The 19006-nt window shown below is 35.3% G+C and overlaps 1 protein-coding gene across 1 annotated transcript; it reads left to right on the forward strand.

Moving 5' to 3' along the window:
* Positions 1–873: 873 nt before the first annotated feature.
* On the forward strand, positions 874–4818 carry LOC131662567 (probable methyltransferase PMT2). Its single transcript, XM_058932381.1, has 7 exons — positions 874–1172; positions 1443–2136; positions 2703–2913; positions 3148–3436; positions 3547–3912; positions 3999–4076; positions 4160–4818. Exons 2-7 carry the CDS (start codon positions 1489–1491, stop codon positions 4389–4391), a joined length of 1824 nt encoding a protein of 607 aa, XP_058788364.1. The 5' UTR covers positions 874–1172; positions 1443–1488; the 3' UTR covers positions 4392–4818.
* The last annotated feature ends 14188 nt before the right edge of the window (positions 4819–19006 follow it).

The raw sequence follows: 19006 nt of genomic DNA on the forward strand, positions 1-19006 counted from the left end.
CATTTTTGCGATAAAGTCCAAACTGTACAAAGCTGGGAAACAACGAGTTGGTTTGAATCAGATTGATCAGATACATTAGAAACAAATGTGCAAAAATATTTTTTAAAAATATCTAATTAACATTAACTAATTTTGCATAATAATATAAAAAACCCAATTGTTTTCGTTTTTCGATATAGGTTGTGAATGTCACAAATGACATTTCATTTTTTTCTGCTTGAAGTTGAATACCTTATACCAGTTTCCATAATAATGATGAAATATATTATACAAATTAATTATGGTTAGTTCGAGAAAACGGGTTCGCGAGTAGAATTTAGAAGATTTGTTGTCCAAACCAACTAAAATCCGATGCCATTGATTTGGTTGGGTTTTTCTCGAACTAAAAAATCTCTACCTAAGTACCATGGTTTGGTTTGGGTTGCAGTTTAGTTCGGATTTGCCCATCAAATTAATTATGGTAAGGTTGTCACGTATTGTACTTTTAGCAAGTACAAACTTATAATATTAGATTGATTAGTTAGTAAAATTCGATTTAAACACCTTGTATGAATTGAGTTTATATTGATTGATTCATTATTTGTCTATATTTTTATCATTTCATATTTTATTATATCGTCTTAAAATAGTGTAATTCTTATCGATCCAACGCATATTTCATAAAATTCTACTACTTTTTTTATAAGAACTCTAATTTAAAAAAATTAAATTAATTTTAAAAAAAAGTTCTATTCACTTCTCCCTGAGGGAGAAATAGTAATAAGCTTTTTTAAAGCTAATATTAATTGTTTATTATTATTATTATTATTAAAAATGAAAACAAGGTTGATAAGGAATAATTTAGTTGCAAGTGTTGAAGTTAGTTAAAGAACCAATGAAAGATATTCCTAGGAATGAGTGAAGCACGACCCGCAGTGAGACAATTCCGTGTCCTCGGACTTTTCGGAGACCCATATGTGAATGCGAGACACAGTCACACCAAAAAACAAACACACCCGTTCATTCATTCCACTTCCACAATGCACAACAAACTACCATCAATCTAATTCATTTTCAAATCTCCAATTTCTCCATCATCCTCTTTCAATGATTTCATAGGACCCCTCTTCGTCACACCAGTAAGCAACAACATCACGTCTTCGATTATCAATATTGCGTCTGGATTTTATTAGGTAAACTGTTTCATTCAATCCAATTCATCTATTTTTTTATCGGTTGTTTAACCGTTTCCAAAATTTTAAATTCTGTTACGTTTTGATATTTGATATTTGAGAGAATTACAGTCAATTATATATGATGTGGTTTCAATTGTGATTGTGTTGCGGTGGCAGAGACATCAGAAACTCTACGTCAGAGTCATACTGCAAATCGCAGTATGACTCTGAAATAGAGTTTTCAAATTTGATTTATTTGATAATACTATTTTACTTTGGACTATGTAGGGATTCTGTAAGGACTGGTTTGGATATATTGTAGAGATTCATCATCATGGCGACGAAAGGGAACCCGGGAGATAATAGAAATAACAAAGGTCCAATGTCTATTTTCATTGTAATTGCTTTGTGTGGTTTCTTCTATATATTAGGTTTGTGGCAAAGGAGTGGTTTTGGGAAAGGAGATAGCATTGCTGTTGAGATTACTAAACATACAGATTGTAGTGTTCTTTCTGATTTAAACTACGAGACTCACCATGACGGTGACGCTGGAACGGTGGATGATTCAAAAGAACAAGTCAAGGAGTTCAAGCCTTGCGACGATCGCTTCATTGATTACACGCCTTGCCATGATCAAGCAAGGGCAATGACGTTTCCGCGAGAGAGTATGAATTATAGAGAAAGGCACTGTCCTCCTGAAGAAGAGAAATTGCATTGTCTTATTGCTGCTCCTAGAGGGTATGCAACGCCGTTTCCTTGGCCTAAGAGCCGCGATTATGTGCCGTATGCAAACGCGCCTTACAAGAGTCTGACAGTTGAGAAGGCTGTGCAGAATTGGATACAGTATGAAGGGAATGTTTTCAGGTTTCCTGGTGGGGGAACGCAATTTCCTCAGGGTGCTGATGCTTACATTAATCAACTTGCTGCTGTTATTCCTTTGGATAATGGGATGGTTAGAACTGCGTTAGATACTGGGTGTGGGGTAAGTCAAATCCTACTAAGAAAATATCCTTGCTTTGATATAACGGTTTGTTCAAATGTCGCCATACAACAGTGCTATATTGTCTCTATAGCCGCTAGTCGACGACATTTAGTACTAACTAGCATATTGCAGAACAATAACGATTTGTTTGAAATCTGCTATTTAACAACATTGTTTGTAGGTCATATATGTATGATGATTGCCTGAAAAAGTTATTGTTTTATACTTATAAGCTATGTAGCATCGACACTTCAGATTGAAAGCATGTCTAGCATCCAATATAGAACGATACTGACACATAAGATTACATTCAATTATTTCATTTTCTCAAATTATTATCGGTGCCGACGTGTGAAAATCAGATCTAGTGTCCTTGTCCATGTTAATGCTTCTTAGCTTATAAGCTTTTATAGTGGGAACATTATGCTTTTGAATGCTTCATAAATGAGAAGTTCTCATTGACAATTGTTTCTTTCATGTTTTTCAATTTTAAGCTTGTATATCTTCATGCATTCCATTTAATTTCTCTATGTTCTAGCTCATTTTCTTGTCACTGATGATCCCAGGTTGCTAGTTGGGGTGCTTACTTGTTTAAGAAAAATGTTATTGCAATGTCAATTGCACCAAGGGACTCTCATGAAGCGCAAGTTCAATTCGCTTTGGAAAGAGGTGTTCCTGCAATCATCGGTGTTCTCGGAACAATAATGCTTCCTTTTCCTTCTGGATCTTTTGACATGGCACATTGTTCTCGCTGCTTGATTCAATGGGGTGCAAATGGTAAGAATAGCTATAATGTTTCTGGCCAGGGTTTGATTAAAAAATAAACTATTGGATCCACCAATTAATTTCTCTCTCTTTTGGAAACAACTCCATAGACTTTATTTATTTGCACAGACTTAGACAACACAAAGATTCATATACTAAATCTATATTAATTTTTCGATTGTTTGTTAATAGAAGAATTACTCGGCTTTTTGGATGTACTTTTAAACTGTTGGAATTTTTTCTCAGGTGGATTGTACATGAAGGAAGTTGACCGAGTTCTTAGACCTGGTGGTTACTGGATACTTTCTGGTCCTCCGATCAACTGGAAGAACAACTTCCAAGCATGGCAACGCCCTGAGGAAGAGCTTAAGGAGGAGCAAAGGCAGATTGAGGATACTGCTAAACTTCTTTGCTGGGAAAAGAAACATGAAAAAGGTGAAATTGCGATCTGGAGAAAAGCATTAAGCAAGGATGAATGTGGTGTGCAAGATACTCAGGCTACAATATGTGAATTTGCGAATTCTGATGATGTCTGGTAAATTGCTTCACTTCTTTCTGCCCCCTTTTTTTTTGCTTTATTGATTAGTTAAGAACTTATTTTCAGATTGTTTTCAATACTTATCTGAACGGTTAAACAATTTGTAGGTACAAGAAGATGGAAAATTGTGTAACTCCCGCTAAACCTATTGGTTCATGGAAGCCATACCCAGAGAGACTCAATGTTGTACCTTCCAGAATCACCAGTGGATCCGTTCCTGGTGTATCCGCAGAGTTATTTGAGGAGGACAACCGATTATGGAAGAAACATGTGAATGCTTACAGGCGTGTCAACAAAATCATCGACTCTGGGAGGTATCGCAATGTGATGGACATGAATGCTGGTTTTGGAGGTTTTGCTGCGGCCATAGACTCTCCCAAATTATGGGTTATGAATGTCGTGCCTACAATTTCTGAGAAAGCTAGCCTCGGTGTTGTATTCGAGCGAGGATTGATTGGCATTTATCATGATTGGTAACTTCCTTAACTCTGTTTCTTTTCTATGTCCTTTCAGTTTCTCCTCTGCGAACATAATTAGGAATTGTATTTTTTTTTCCCAGGTGTGAAGCCTTTTCTACATATCCAAGGACCTATGACCTTATCCATGCAAATGGTGTTTTCACCTTGTACAAAAATGTGTAAGTTGATTTCTCTTTCTCTCTATCGCGCAGCTTGTTCAAGTCTAAGCATAGGTTTTCCTTTACCTTGGTGATCAATGCAGGTGTAACGCAGAAGATATTCTATTGGAGATGGACCGTATCTTACGGCCTGAAGGAGCGGTAATATTCCGAGATCAGGTGGGAGTGCTGAAGCAAGTTAAAAGACTTGCAAAAGGAATGAGATGGAATACCAAAATGGTGGATCATGAAGATGGTCCACTGATTTCAGAGAAAGTCTTGTATGCCGTCAAGCGATATTGGGTTGCTGGTGACAACACCACAAGCTCAGGGTAGTTCCAAGATTTCAGATGACATAATGATTCTGCTTTTGATTTTTATTTGGGGTATGAAGTTTTCTAGATTCTTAACATCAGTGAGCATATATTTCTTATTTTGTTGAATGTAAAGTTGATAGATAGTCACTTGAGTCCATTTTTTTTCTTCTCCTTTTAAAAAATTACTCAGGTCATCAAATCGATTATATGAATCAATAGATGTGGATTATGGCTGAAAAGGCCTCTATGAGCATCAATTATTGTAGGCTTAAGCTTTTTTTTTTAATTGCAAATGTTAATTAGTGGTTAAAAATATTAGCGTTGGAGTTGCACTTATAGTTTCTTATCACTGGAACTTTTGCATTCTTTTCTTCAAACTGTCAACCCACCTTATCAAGGTTTTGTTACCTGGTCTGGTTTTGAGATTGTAATTTGGCAGGTGTTTTGGTTTATGGAGAAGGATTTGGTGATTTTGAGTTTGTGACTTTGATAACTTTTTCTTTATTTCTCTCAATTATTCTCTCACATCAGAATAATATATTTTAGCATTTCCCTTTAATAATTTATTCATCTTCTAAATAACTAAAGTTTGGAAAGTTAGTCGAGAGCAAAATCATGAAGTCATTCTCTTAGATACATACTCCTTCCTTCCGGTCACTATTATGAGTAAAAAAAACTTTAAATCGTAGTCATTATTATAAGTAAAAGTTATTAATTTTTAAACTAATTAATACTTATCCTTAATTTAATTTTAAAACATTCAATACTGGTAGGTGATTCATTACATATAACTAAGGATATTATAGTAAATTTTATTTTGATTGTACATGAAATCAAAAAAATTAATTACACTTAACTAACTTTATTAATTTAAGTAAAACTAGTTATTTTAGCTTATAATTATGAACGGAGGGAATACCTTAATGGTTATGAATTCCATGTGCACATGATTTCTGATATTAAATGGCATAATAAATGAGTTTAGGTTTGTTATCCATCATCTATTTAACGGTTGTTTATAAAAAAGAGATACACTCAATATAACTCCTCAACTGCGGTTAGGATGAGGCTGAAATCATTTGAGTTTAGAACTGATCCCCGAATCAAACTATACCGGTGGTGAAAACTAAAAAATATATAATAGACCTGAGACTCAAGAGCACTTGGATGAGATGGCGGAGTCTCTTCCAACTTAACTAGAGATCCTGAGTTCGAAACCAGTCCTGAACACGCAACAGTATTTACCTTCCATTAGTCTTACTAATCAATTATGTATAGTTTTTTTTATACATAAAGTATAATATACATAGTGAAGGGGAGAGTTGTAGCCCCTAGATAGTCACTCACCTCGTAAAGTTGACCCTCAAATACACTAATGAGTCTCTCTCATAAATAAATTGACATTAATTTAAAGGTAAATAAATGGAATATATCCGAACTCATAATAAAGTGGAGTTATTAGAGTACATAGTGGAGAACGTAGTCCTACCCCCTCAGCATTCTCGATCACCGAGAGGGGACAGTGTGGAAGGATCTAAAAGATATGATGCCTAACAACTCAAGCATCATGATGAGACACTAGATATCATTATTAACATGTCACAAAGACAACTCTTTACTCAACTCCTCAACACGAGCGACATCAATAGATAGCCTATACTAAGAGAGTTCCATCTTTCAACAACAGAGGAATATGATGGTAAGATAGACCCATCAAAGCATCTAACCTCTGAAGGATAGAAAACACTTAGAAAGGGGGGGGTTGAATAAGTGTACTTTAAAAACTCTTAAGATAAAAACAATTGCACAATGATTTTTATCCTGGTTCGTTGTTAACGAAACTACTCAAGTCTACCCCCTTAGAGTGATTTACCTCACCTGAGGATTTAATCCACTAATCATTCTTGATTACAATGGTTTTCCACTTAGATGCCTTCTAAGTCTTCTAGAGTATTCTGATCACAACCTGATCACTCTAGGAACACAATGCTTAGATACCCTCTAAGACTTTCTAGAGAATCCGATCACAACTTGATCTCCTCTAGTTCTTTACAAATGAATGTAAACAAATTCTTATAAGAGTATTACAATGCTTCTTAAAAAGCTATAATCACAACTGTGATATTTCTCTTAAAGTTTAAGCTTAATCTCACTAAGATATTACAACAGTAATAAAGTGAGGTTGAAGATGAAGTTTGAGAGCTTTTGAATTTGACAGAGTTTCTGTATTTTTGCGCAGAGTGTTGTATTCGGCTTCTCATCAGAACATCCATTTATAGGCATTTGAGAAGATGACTGTTGGGAGCATTTAATGCGTTGCATGATCCGTACAGCATTGCATTTAATGTTTCACTCTTTTGTCAACTACCTCGAGCCTCGCTTTTCCTGCTTTTACTGACTTTTCCTTTAACAGCTTCTAACGTTCCTTTTGTCAGTCAGCATAGCCTGCCATCTTGTACTTGCTTCTGATCTGATCTTTGTAGATACAACGTTTGAATTAATCAGAGTCAAACAGCTTGGTGCAGAGCATCTTCTTGTCTTCTGACCTTGAAGTGCTTCTTAGCGTGATACCATAAGAACTTTAGTGCTTCTGCTTCTGAACTCAAGTCCTTCTGATGCTTCTGTAGACCATGTTCTGATTCTGCTTGACCATCTTCTGATGTCTTGCGAGAGCATGTTCTGAATGTTGCATACTTGAACCTTCTGAGTCAGTGCTTCTTGCGCTGATTTGTGCATACTTTATATATATTTCCTGAAATGGAAAATGCATAGGAATAGAGTACCACATTGTCTTATACAAAATTCATATACATTGTTATCATCAAAACTAAGAATATTGATCAGAACAAATCTTGTTCTAACAACCTCCTTCTAGGCCAACATGTAGGGATGTCAACGGGGGAGAGAAAGTTCGGAGGATGCTTCCCTATTTCCCTCCCCGCCCCCAATTTTATTCGCCATCCCCGTCCCCAATCCCCGCCACGGGGGAATATTTTCCTCCATCTTCATCCCTAAAAATTCCCACGGAGATCCATAGAGATTGGATCTTAAGAAAAGTTTTAAACTTTTCGATCAAAATTATGAGTATTTCGTTTTTTTTTTTCCTTTAAAAAAACACATATATTTTGCATATTTCGTTTTTAAAAAGTAAAAATACATCTTACATCAATAACAAAAAAAAAGAAAAAGCGCTTGTTATTGCTAATTTTTTTTTGTAAAAAAATACTCCCTCCGTTCCTTTTTAAGTGTCGTTTTAGAAGAATTTTTTTGTTCCTATTTAAGTGTCGTTTTATAATTTACTGTTATAATTTGTCATTTATACCCTTATTTTTTCAATAACTCCACCTCAAATCTTTCACTTAGTTATTGGAAAAAGAGAATATATGATTGAATTTATTTAGAAAGAGAAAATTAAATAAGGGTATAATAGAAAAACTAATTCTAATAATCCACTATCTTGGTGGAAGAGCTTTTTGCTAAAACGACACTTAAAAAGGAACGGAGGGAGTAATAAATATTAATATAACTTGTTACTACCATAATTCCACTAATTGACTACTACGATACCGCTGTCGACCAGCGTAAGTGGTTTATGATACCGCTATCGACATGACGAAATACTCATAGTTAAGATCCAATCTCTGTGGATCTCCGTTGGGATTTGTGGGGATGGAGATGGAGGAAAATATTCCCCGTGGAGGGGATTGGGGTCGGGGATGGGGAATAAAATTGGGGGCGGAGCGGGGAATGGAGAAGCATCCTCCAAACATTCCCTGCCCAGTTAACATCCCTAACAATAAAACATAAAAATAAAATGATTCACTAATGACTCTTCATTTTCTAATACATTAATATTTTTATGTAAAATTATATAATTATATATTATATAATATATAAAATATAAAAGTTAAATAATATTGTCGGTGTCGGGGAATCCACGAGGCGGAGGGTACTTTCCCAATCCCCGTCCCGAAGTGTCGTCGGGGAGTTTTTTTTCCTCCATCCTCATCCCCACGGAGGAAAAAATCTCCAACTTCGGTGCTCCGAACAGATAATCTCCATAAGGATCTCCATTATAGATGCAAATTGACATCCCTACCAACACGAAACTCCAACATGCTGTTGAAAGTATTTTTGGGTAAATATTTTCGGTATATATCGTATCCACAGAGATTGGTTTAATATTACTGCCGTTCTATAGTTTTTTATTTTGAGTGAGAAAAATAGTTGAGTTTGTTTATTCTCAAATTGCATCTAACAGAATAATAATTGACTGATAAAAGAAGCTTAAAGATGATTAACAATGATAAACGAATATGTTGAGTTCTAGGGTTCATCAACCTATTCCTATACAATTTATTAATTAATCCTTAGTCGAACAATCATTTGAACTATTATCTTCACTTATCCTCAAATATGATTCCATGTCTGCAAACCAAATTAGATAAACTTTTACTGGTATGAGATTCGATCTCTCCAATATCAATATCGATAATAGTGATTAAGAACGATAATTATGAAAACCCAATCACAATTCCATCTCTACAAATTGGGATTGAATCAATATAGTAACCTAGGGCAAAAGTTAGAATCCTTTCTTTCGATCAAAGACTCCACAATGATTTAAGATAAAAACAAGGTTTCTTATTGATAATAAATTCAAACAATTGTTCATAAGAATTAATCAACGGTATTGTATATTCATAAGTTAACTACTACCTTAAACTCAACAAGAAAGATTTAGCTCTCCATAGACATGAAGAACAAACAAGGTTTCATGGATGGATTCATCTTCATCAAGGGAATGTCTTCAATTGATGTTGAATTCTCCGTCGGATGTTGTTTGCTGTTCTGGATTAGGATTGCTCTCTGAATTTCGCTCACAAAAGTCTCTCCTCTCAAAGTTATCAAAAAGTTCTCCCTGGTTAATGAAGATTAGGGCTTGTATTTATAGCCTTTTTCTTTATAACGTAGTCACCTCGGTGCGACACGGCCTGGCGCGGGGCGAACCTAAGACAGAAGGTTTCGCGCGTCTCGCCTCTGCTTTGGCGCGGCTCGCCACTTGCTTTAAATCAATTCTTTGTTATTCCTCTTCTTTAGAGCTTCTACGCTTGCGTGTTCCTTCGTTTTTTCTTCTCAACTTCAATATCTGCACAAATAACACCCAAAGTGACGCAAGTTGTTCTACAATTAACATCGAACCTCGAAAGTTCAATTCTAACTATAAAACCCTTAAAAATCATAAGATCTATTCACTTTTAGCTCAAAAGGTAGTTAATGTAACACATGAAAATACCATTAATTCACTCCTAACACATGCATCACACGCCCAATAGTCATCATCTTCACATGCACTCCATAGAAAACCAAATTCACAAGGCTCTTAGACCTCCCAAGGTGTTCCAGTTGTTCATGGAAGCAACTTGTTTATAATTTCATCTCAAGGTTTTCCAAATGATTGATAAAACAATAAAGTTCGACGCGCCTTATCGAATTCAGACACAAATGAAAGGATTCACTTAGCTCATTCATGGATCTTTTAAACAACAAGATCTCCCAGATCAAGAACCTCAGCTGAGTCGTGGCCTTGTGCATGCTGGTAATAGGTCTCAAACAGGGTTCGTTCTTTGACTCACTAGCGTATCGACCATCCGTTACGCTAGAAAAACCTAGGAAAAAGCCAAAAGACTGCATTATAATGGAAAAATAAATTGTGTCAAAGGAATAAGGCTATAATCCCCTTCCCCCACCCCCACAATGGTTATAATCAAAGTGGAGGATGGAAAAACTAAAGGAAGAACAAAAGGAAATAATAATTCTTCAACTTCACCCTCGCCAGTGGAGAAGCCTTAGATGATCTTACGAGATGACTACTATAACACCTTGATTTTTATTTATTAGATTATATATTTATTTTATTAATTATTATATGATATAGTAATTAATTAATTAGTGATTTTTGTGAAGTATATGATTTATTAATTAATTGTGTGATTGTGTGCATAATTGATTTAATTGAGTTAATTGAATTATGTGATTTATTTGATTTGGCGGAAATAATATAGAAGTAGTAGAATTAGTAATTGGGCCTAGATTGAGAGTGGGAATAGAAAGTGTGAGAGTGGGTTAAGTAAGTCCAATAAAATTGTTATGAAATTGAAAGATTTAATAAAATAGGAGAGAAAAGAGAAAGATAGTAAGAAAAGGGGAAAAGAGAATAAGAGAGTAAAAAGAGAGAAGAAGAGGAGAAAACCTAAGAGAAAAAGCTGAAGAGCTCAAAGAAAAATAAGGTAAGGGTGCGTTTTTATATGATAATGGGTTTATATGATATATGCAATGGGTAGGGTAATATTTCAATTTCTAAGTTTTTGGTATGCTTAGGTTTTGATTTAGAATCCATGAATTGATATTTGAAACATGTTTTGATTTTAGTAATTGATACATATATGTTGTGTTGATGATATAAAATATTTGATTATTGATATAAGAGGTTTAGGGCTTTGAAATTGGGTTGGAGTTGAGTTTAGAAACATAAAAATCTGGTTTTTTATTCTGGTATAGTGGAAATCGGTTACCAGTATATGGGTAACCGGTTACCACTTGAAAAATAGTGTTTCTGGACCTTTTAACAGGGTGTAACTGGTTACGATTCTGAGGGTAACCGGTTACCGCTGTTTGGACAGATTTTTCAAAACTTCGAAAATTCATATCTTTTGAACTGTTAGTCTGTTTTGAGCGTCGTTCGAAGTGTTGGAAAGCTAGTGCAATAAAATTTTTGATTAAAATATATTTGTTGGGATTAGGTGATTTAATAAAGGTGTGGTTGTGAGAAATGACATGTATTTATGTATGTGTATGTCATGAATTAATGTTATATGTGAATAACATGTATTGGTATTGTTACCTTGTGTTAATTGTGATGTACAGAATTGATGAATGCTATGTGAATGTATTGTTGGTGATGTATGTATGTTGTGCAACCTTTGGTGGATGATTTGATGTGTTCAAACTATTATGATATGCTTGTATGATTAAGATCGAGAGATAATCTTAATCGCCTATGTTGTTGGTCTTCTTGCACATGCATTTATGGGGAATCTTATTATTTCGGTTGGATGCTTTGATCCTTGTGTGGAAATAGAAGTGTGGCTTTGTTCCTATGTAGATCGGAAGTAGTGTATTATATGTTCATATTGGTGGGCTTTGGTCTTGTCCGGATCGGAAGGTGGCTCTCGTTCTTGAATATAGAATCGGGAGCGAGTGAGCTTGATGTTCACATTGGTATGACATGCATGAGTCGCATTGATTGCATTGGAGTCACATTTGTGTTATGTGATGTTTGCTTTTTTTGTGTATTATGTGACAATTTGTTAATGGTTACATTGATGGTATGTCGGATATATGCAATATATGTGCTATGTGCTATAACTATGTGAATCGTTATAAATTGTGATAATTGTATTCGATTCTTTTGGAGATTAAACCATTGAGCCATGTCGTATAATTAAATATGTGAAATAGATTAAGATATGCTATTTACATGATTATGCAAGGTGTGATGAATTCCTTGGTTGATATTGTTATACATTGTTCATTATTGTATATTTCTATAATGATTTGAATTCTCACTCGTTATATTTGAATGTTACTTTTATATTGGTAACATGAAGATGATACGAAGTAGCTAAGATGTGGAGTTTAGAAGAAGTAGCTCTTCTTATTACTTTGGTTTGGCGTCTGTGCTCTGATATGTAACACCGGGGGATTAACGCTTATTTACTTTATTATTTGTTGTTTTAGTTTGGTGATTATGTTGGAGTATTATAAACTCTATTTTGTTTTGAAGAAAAGTTGTTGGATGCCGATTGAGAATATTTTTGTAATAAACATGATTTCATTCCGCTGCTCTAATAAAGTTGAAGTTATTGTCGGTTCATCCGAAAAAGTGTGTTATATATATATATATTTATGCATGATTGCGCAGTTTTTATCGTTGATGAAACGTAGCATCCTAATTGTTGTATTTTATTTCGAAAAAAATTACTCTGATTTTTATATAAAGAGAAATGCTAACTAGTGCCTTTGGGGCACTTTTTAAGTGATTAAAGTGGTAATTTTTTTTTAAAAATGCGTGCATTTAATGCATTGAAAATGCATTGGAAATTGAAATAATGACTTTTATAAAGAATATTTTCTTTATTTAGTATGCTTAAAGAGTGCCCTGGGGGAACTCGTTAGCAAGACCCTTATATAAATTATCATTGGGGAATAAGGGTGTTACAACTACCATCGTGTTAATGGACACTTAACATAAGACTATTAAAATCAAAAGACATAGATAAAAGGTTAATTTGAAAGGGTCACTTACATAAGTACACACACAAGAAAGATACACATAACGAGATAAATATGTTTAGACCTCAGAGAATAACCTTCAGGTCATCGACATCCCATGTCAAGTTGATGAGTCTTAATTGGAGGAACAATAGAGAGTAAAGATAGAGTATTATGTCAACACCCAATCCATATAAATCAACTTTATCTCAATAGGTTTTCCTAGACGAGGACCATATAATAGCGCCATAAAAAGACATCTTAGAGCCTCTAAATCAATTTAGACCCTAACACAACTAAGAAACACATAACCCTTGAATTATGTTCTCTCAAAAATATTACAAAGGCATGGCGAGTTAGTAGGATGATCCCATGGTCTCCTTAGAAAGCATGGAAAACTACAACATCAATAGAAGTATGATTGACCAAGTTGGCTTGATCGGTATCATATTTTACAAGGAGTAAAGTAAATTAAGACTGCGTGAGACGATCTAAAAACCTACAATTGGACACTATTGGAATTCTCGTGAGATAATTCATAGGTCGGTGCATCATAAAGGCTTTGATGAACTTCACATCACATGTCAAAACCCACTTGGAGCCACCGTGTCAACACCACATCAAGAAATGAAGCCCCCTGACAATGGGAATATTGCTACCTTGCATGCAGAGCAACAAGTAGCCATGGTATTGCATCAACAACCTCTAGAAGCATTATAGTGACCTCGTCAAAGATTTAACAACATTTGATCAAATGATAACATGAAAGACTGCAAATTCATAGGGTTTGACTCATTGAAAGAAAGACATCATATGCCTCAACCAAATGATAAGGTGAAAGAGGTCGAGATGGCAAGTAGTGATAAGGTCACCAATATCGACACTTATCTCCCACATGAAAAATATACCACGCTGATCTCGACATTAAGGGGCAACTCTAACCAATTTGCATAGAGCGCAACTGACAAGCCAATAATTGATCCAAAGGTAGTATCCCACTATTTTGTTATCGAACATGTTGTATGACTTAAGGTACAAAATAAAAGGAAACTAATCGATAAGAAACAATTATAGTTCGGGAGGAGACTCATAAGTTGGAAAATGCATGCTTCATTCGAGATATCATATACCTAATGTGGCAGACCAACATTGTAATGGTAAAAAAGAAAAACAAGTGGAGTATGTGAAAATATTGTACAAACCTAAATAAAACATGCCCATCATACCCTTATTAATTTCCAAACAAATATATGTTAGTATACAAGACTTTAGACATGTCCTTCATATCATTATTCCAAACAAGTGGAGCATGTGAAAAAGACTTCCTTGCTCAATCAAATTGGAAAAAGACTTATTTGCCTAAACACCATTCTAGGACTTACTTGCTCAATCAAACATGAAAGAGACTTCCTTGCCTAAACACATCAGTTCAGGACATCTTTGCTTAATCAAACCTAAAAGAGACTTTCTTGCTCAAACACTCAGTCTGAGACTTTATAAATTCTAAACGAAATTGTTTAGGATTATAAAAAGATGTACTTGATATACAATTAGAGGTGCAAAGTGAAATTATGGTATCAGATATATGATGTCGAATGAGATGTCACGACACAATATCTGTTGATAACGATTATGGAATAAGACGGCACCAGTAGTGAAAATAGTGCAGAAAGATAAATAATACAAGGAAATGTTAACCCAGTTTGAAACAACATTCCTATTCTGGGGGATACCAAGCCAGGGATGAAATCAATATCCGATAGTATAAATTTGAAGCTAAACTCCCCCGTTTACAACTCCTCACTTAATCACTACCCTTCCTATAACTTCTACCTAAGACTCACCTAAGTACGAGGCTCTCCTCAAATCCCTTCAATCACAACACCCAATGACAAACAACACAAACAAAAAACGTAGAAGACACTCTTCCTAAACACACAATTCTCAATGCTTAAAAGCTTATGAGAATGACACTACTCTCCTTGCTTAACAGCTTCAGAGATTAAACCAGCATTCAACACCTACAGGTTTGTGAATGCACGCATATGGAACTTACAGCACAACTAACAAATAAGGATTCCTATAACCCTAAAACACAAAATATCAGTTCCACTTAAAACTAGGTATAGGCCGGTCTATTTATAGCATTAGTATTGACTGAATTGGCCTAAACCGCAACAAGGAGGCTGCACAAAGTCTGTTTTTTAATCTCTAAGAAAATAGGTTTTTCATCCAATATTTCCTAAATTGTCTCCAATTATAGAGATTGTGAAAACCAACAAATATCTCTGATTTATTTGATCTTGAATGCACATACGCTAATTGAATATTCCATAATATTTTGTAGCTAACAAATCTCTTGATATATCTTAACATATCAGCTCCAGCAAGCACGCCTCATTAAACACGATGCCATACCTGCAATGTTGTGACATCTTGTTCAACATGTTGAAACCTGAATGATATTGCTTTATATTCAGCATGTTTCAGCCATGTTGGTTTTACCAAAATGCATGCCAATCTCAGAGAAACTACAATCTCCCCCTTTGGCACATTTTGGCTTAAACAACCAAATAACCCTTGCATCAGAAAGCAACAGCAGCAGACAACACAAGCAAAGTCAAATAAGAGTCACAACTCCCCCTCAACATATGCTAGCAAAGTACACTCTAACATAGTAGCAGTAGCAATCAGACTCCCCCTCAAACATAAGAACCTCCTGCATACTCAATTACTACTCTCCCTTTTTAGCCACAAAGTGACAAAGGTAGCAGAACTAAGCAAGATACCTGTGAAGTATTTGTTAGTTCTCTGTTGTTAGGGTTGCCTTAATTTTCATAAAACAAATAATAGTGTCAGTTATGTAATGTAAAAGAAGAATTGGTACAACAAAGAAGTCCCACTGAAATGATAGAACATGTTAGGTTTAAGTAATTCAACATCTGGAATAACATGTCACATGGGATGTTACGACATCATGCATAAGCTGAAGTGAAGAGTTTTAATTAAAACTGTGTGATTTAATTACTACAGAAGAAAGCAAAATATTCAGGGATATTATGCAAATCAAATAAAGGCATATATACATAACAGGTCTGAAGAATCAATAAGAAGATTTGAGGAATCAATCAGAAGAATCAAATCAAAATATTTGAAGATTGTATAGTTTCTAAATATGGAGATATTCACGGAAACTAAAAGATTGAAGACCTTGTTTGTAGCAGAAGTTACTGCTTGATTGTAACAGCAAATAAGTTGTGATTGAAGGCCCAAATCCAGCTGGGTATAGGTTATAAATAGAAGTTGTTTACATAAAATAGTACTACTTATAGTGGATCTTCTTCCTGGCTTGGTATGCCCCCAGAGTAGGTGTGTTGGTCACTGAACTAGGTTAATAATTGCGTGTGTTGTTTATTGATTTTCAGTCTGCTATGTTTATACCTTGCTACACTAAATGTTGGATCAGGTGTCTTAACATGTCTTATGATATCTGAAGTCTGACTTACCAGAATTTCAATATTATTTATTTATTTATTTTTTCAGGCAAGTAAGCTTAAAAATATCCTGGACATTTAGCCCTTACAAAATCATATACTAAAATAAACAAAACCATAATGCAAATCCAAAAAAAATTACATGACCAACAGTCATGCAGTAGCAGCCACAACAGAAGCTCCATTTTCTCAAATGGTACCAGCAGAAGTTGTACCCATTTTTGCAGCTTTAGCTCTTCCACTTGCAGATGCAGCTCATGAAGTAATTGCTATAATTCTTCATTAATACATACCCAAAGTTTTCTCTTGAGGTGCGTATTACTCAGGTATTTCGGAGGACTAATGGCAAGCTCCCTTTCAGTATTACTATGCTCCAAAATTATGGTCTTTATTTCCATAGTATCTATATTGAGATGACTAGGATCCTTGTAAGTATTGAGTACACTAGAGTTGTCACATGATAATGTCATGACATTTAGAGAAGCATTATCCTTAGACACCATCTGTTGAGCATCACCATTTTCATCAAATGGACAAGATGACATAATCATGCTCATCAATAGACCAAGATACATTATCTTCCAAGAGACAAAATTCTTCAGAAGTATTGTTTCTATCAGCAACACTGTTAGAATGATCTTCCACACAACATTTTAGCAGAATAAAGTTGGAATCACAGGGATATAAAGCTTTGTTTGTACTCAAGATTAACTCCAGAATTCCTTCTGCTTAACTAAGGTGGTTTGTTGTGAGAGCTTCTTGACCTCTAATACAACCACCAATGTCTGAAGCTTTATCTAATCTGGTTACTGTGAAATGTAGGGGCCTCCTAGTCAGGCCTTGATGCAGAATCTGTTGAACCCTCACTCCTTCATCTTTAGAGCATTTTTGGTGAAAGGAGATGGGAATTTCTTCACGACTGGTACTCTCCAGACTGAGTCTCCATCCAACATTCTTTGCACACTTGCTTTGATTAAGGAGAATTGAGTATTCCATTTGTTCATCTTTTTCTCCTAGAGAATTTTCCACCATTAACTGTATTTGTTTGACAAGATGTTGGATCATTTCACCCGACATCCCTTTGATGCTTATACATACTCGAGCATAGTTTCTAGAGTCCTTATTCACACTGAGATCTTTGTCAGTTTCATTCCCTTCATATTCATAACTGACTTGGGGTTGAGTCAACATCACACACCATGCACTTGGATCTTGGTTCGTGTCACACACACATACACATTCTTAACTTGAGTATGAGTTTAAGCACTGACTAATTACTTATATAGTCCTCTTCAATTTGATATTCTCCTAGACAACCAACCCGAAATTCAAGACTCTCTTCAACTTTGGAGGCGATGTTTTGCTTTCTTAGGCCATGCGGCTCATAATCTCCTAGGACCAGGTTCCCTGTATCTTTCCTCTTGTATTGATTGAGTTCAGCTTCCATGCCATTAATCCACGACTCATCAGTTGCTACGTTATTTACATACCTTGAGACACAGTTGGGACTTGATGAACCTTCCTTTGATTTTGAAATACCTCTTTGATTAGGAACATCAAACCTCTTTTCTTGAGGGTGATCTTTTTGCCTTCTGAAGACTAGATCTCTAACAGCTATCTGAGTTTCTTCAGCTTCAACATTTGCACTAAATTATTCAGTGTTGGTATCAGATGTTGAGACATCTTCAGCAAACTTTACTTCAGCTGTTGCTGCAGTTGTCACCCTCTTTCTGTCAGAACTCGCCCTTTTGGCCTTAAAGAGGTTGTTACTCATGACACCTGCATCATTCTTTCCTCTTGATCCTTCAACCTTCATTGACTTGGGTTTTCTTCCATGCATAATGTCATACCCCAAATTTGTCCTACCCCTTTACTTCTAACTGGCTTAGGCTTTGCATTCATGTACATACATCACTTAGGTCATAATCCATACCCATGCATGCATATCATTGGTATCAATCAAAGACTAGCAAGAAAGAACTCTTATGGCAAGGAATTTCCTACCAAATGTGAGGATCTGAGGTGTGATTATGTGGCTTTTTTTCATTAAAGTCTTCCTGGATTAGGGTTCTTCTCAACTCAAGGCATTGGGGGAGTGTACAAGCTTGTAATTCATCTGGGTGTTCCAAATCAGGGCTTCCTTGACCAAAGTCAACCAGTTGACTTTCCGGTCAACATTTAATCAGGAATGGATTTTATGAGTGAGAAGCTCTCATATTGACTATGTGGGTGTATTCATTTGACGGGATTTGACTAGAGGAGATTTAATCAAGAACTCCATCAATAATCAGAAAAATCAAAACAATTGACTTTTGGGTCAAAATCAGAAGAACTATTCAAGTATTGACTTTTGGTGGAAAATCAATCAAGAAAAGTCAAAGAATGGATAAAATCGGGTGTTCGACAAAAAGTTGCCAAAAATAGCAAAAAGGACAAAAATGGAAAGTTTCAACACTTAGAAAATTTTTGGAGGTTTTAAATCTTGTTGAACAATCCACTTCAGCCCTGATTTACACGTAGCAAATGACATTTTTTGAAGAAATTTCCAACATCAAAGTTGTTCCTCTCATGGAGGAGAACAACTTTGTAGTTGGACACTTTTTCATTTGAAGCTCGTATGAAGAGTTAAAGTGGTTTGAAGTTATTGAAAATCTATTAGACCCAAGTCATAATCCAAGTCACAAGCCAGGTCATGACCAGGCATTTCAGCAAACACATGGCATGCCAAATCTCAAGCCATTTTTTAGAGCCCTACAAAACTGCCATGGAAGAAAACTTGGTACCATTCTAATCCTTGCCATGTCTT

Source organism: Vicia villosa, linkage group LG3 (genome assembly GCF_029867415.1).
Source record: "Vicia villosa cultivar HV-30 ecotype Madison, WI linkage group LG3, Vvil1.0, whole genome shotgun sequence".
Classification (NCBI taxonomy): domain Eukaryota; kingdom Viridiplantae; phylum Streptophyta; class Magnoliopsida; order Fabales; family Fabaceae; genus Vicia; species Vicia villosa.

Coding starts and splice junctions, on each gene's coding strand:
- LOC131662567 (XM_058932381.1), top strand. CDS start 1,489: ATGGCGACGAAAGGGAACCCGGGAGATAATAGAAATAACAAAGGTCCA. Junction 3,437..3,546: donor GCGAATTCTGATGATGTCTG/GTAAATTGCTTC, acceptor AACAATTTGTAG/GTACAAGAAGATGGAAAATT. Junction 3,913..3,998: donor ATTGGCATTTATCATGATTG/GTAACTTCCTTA, acceptor TTTTTTTCCCAG/GTGTGAAGCCTTTTCTACAT.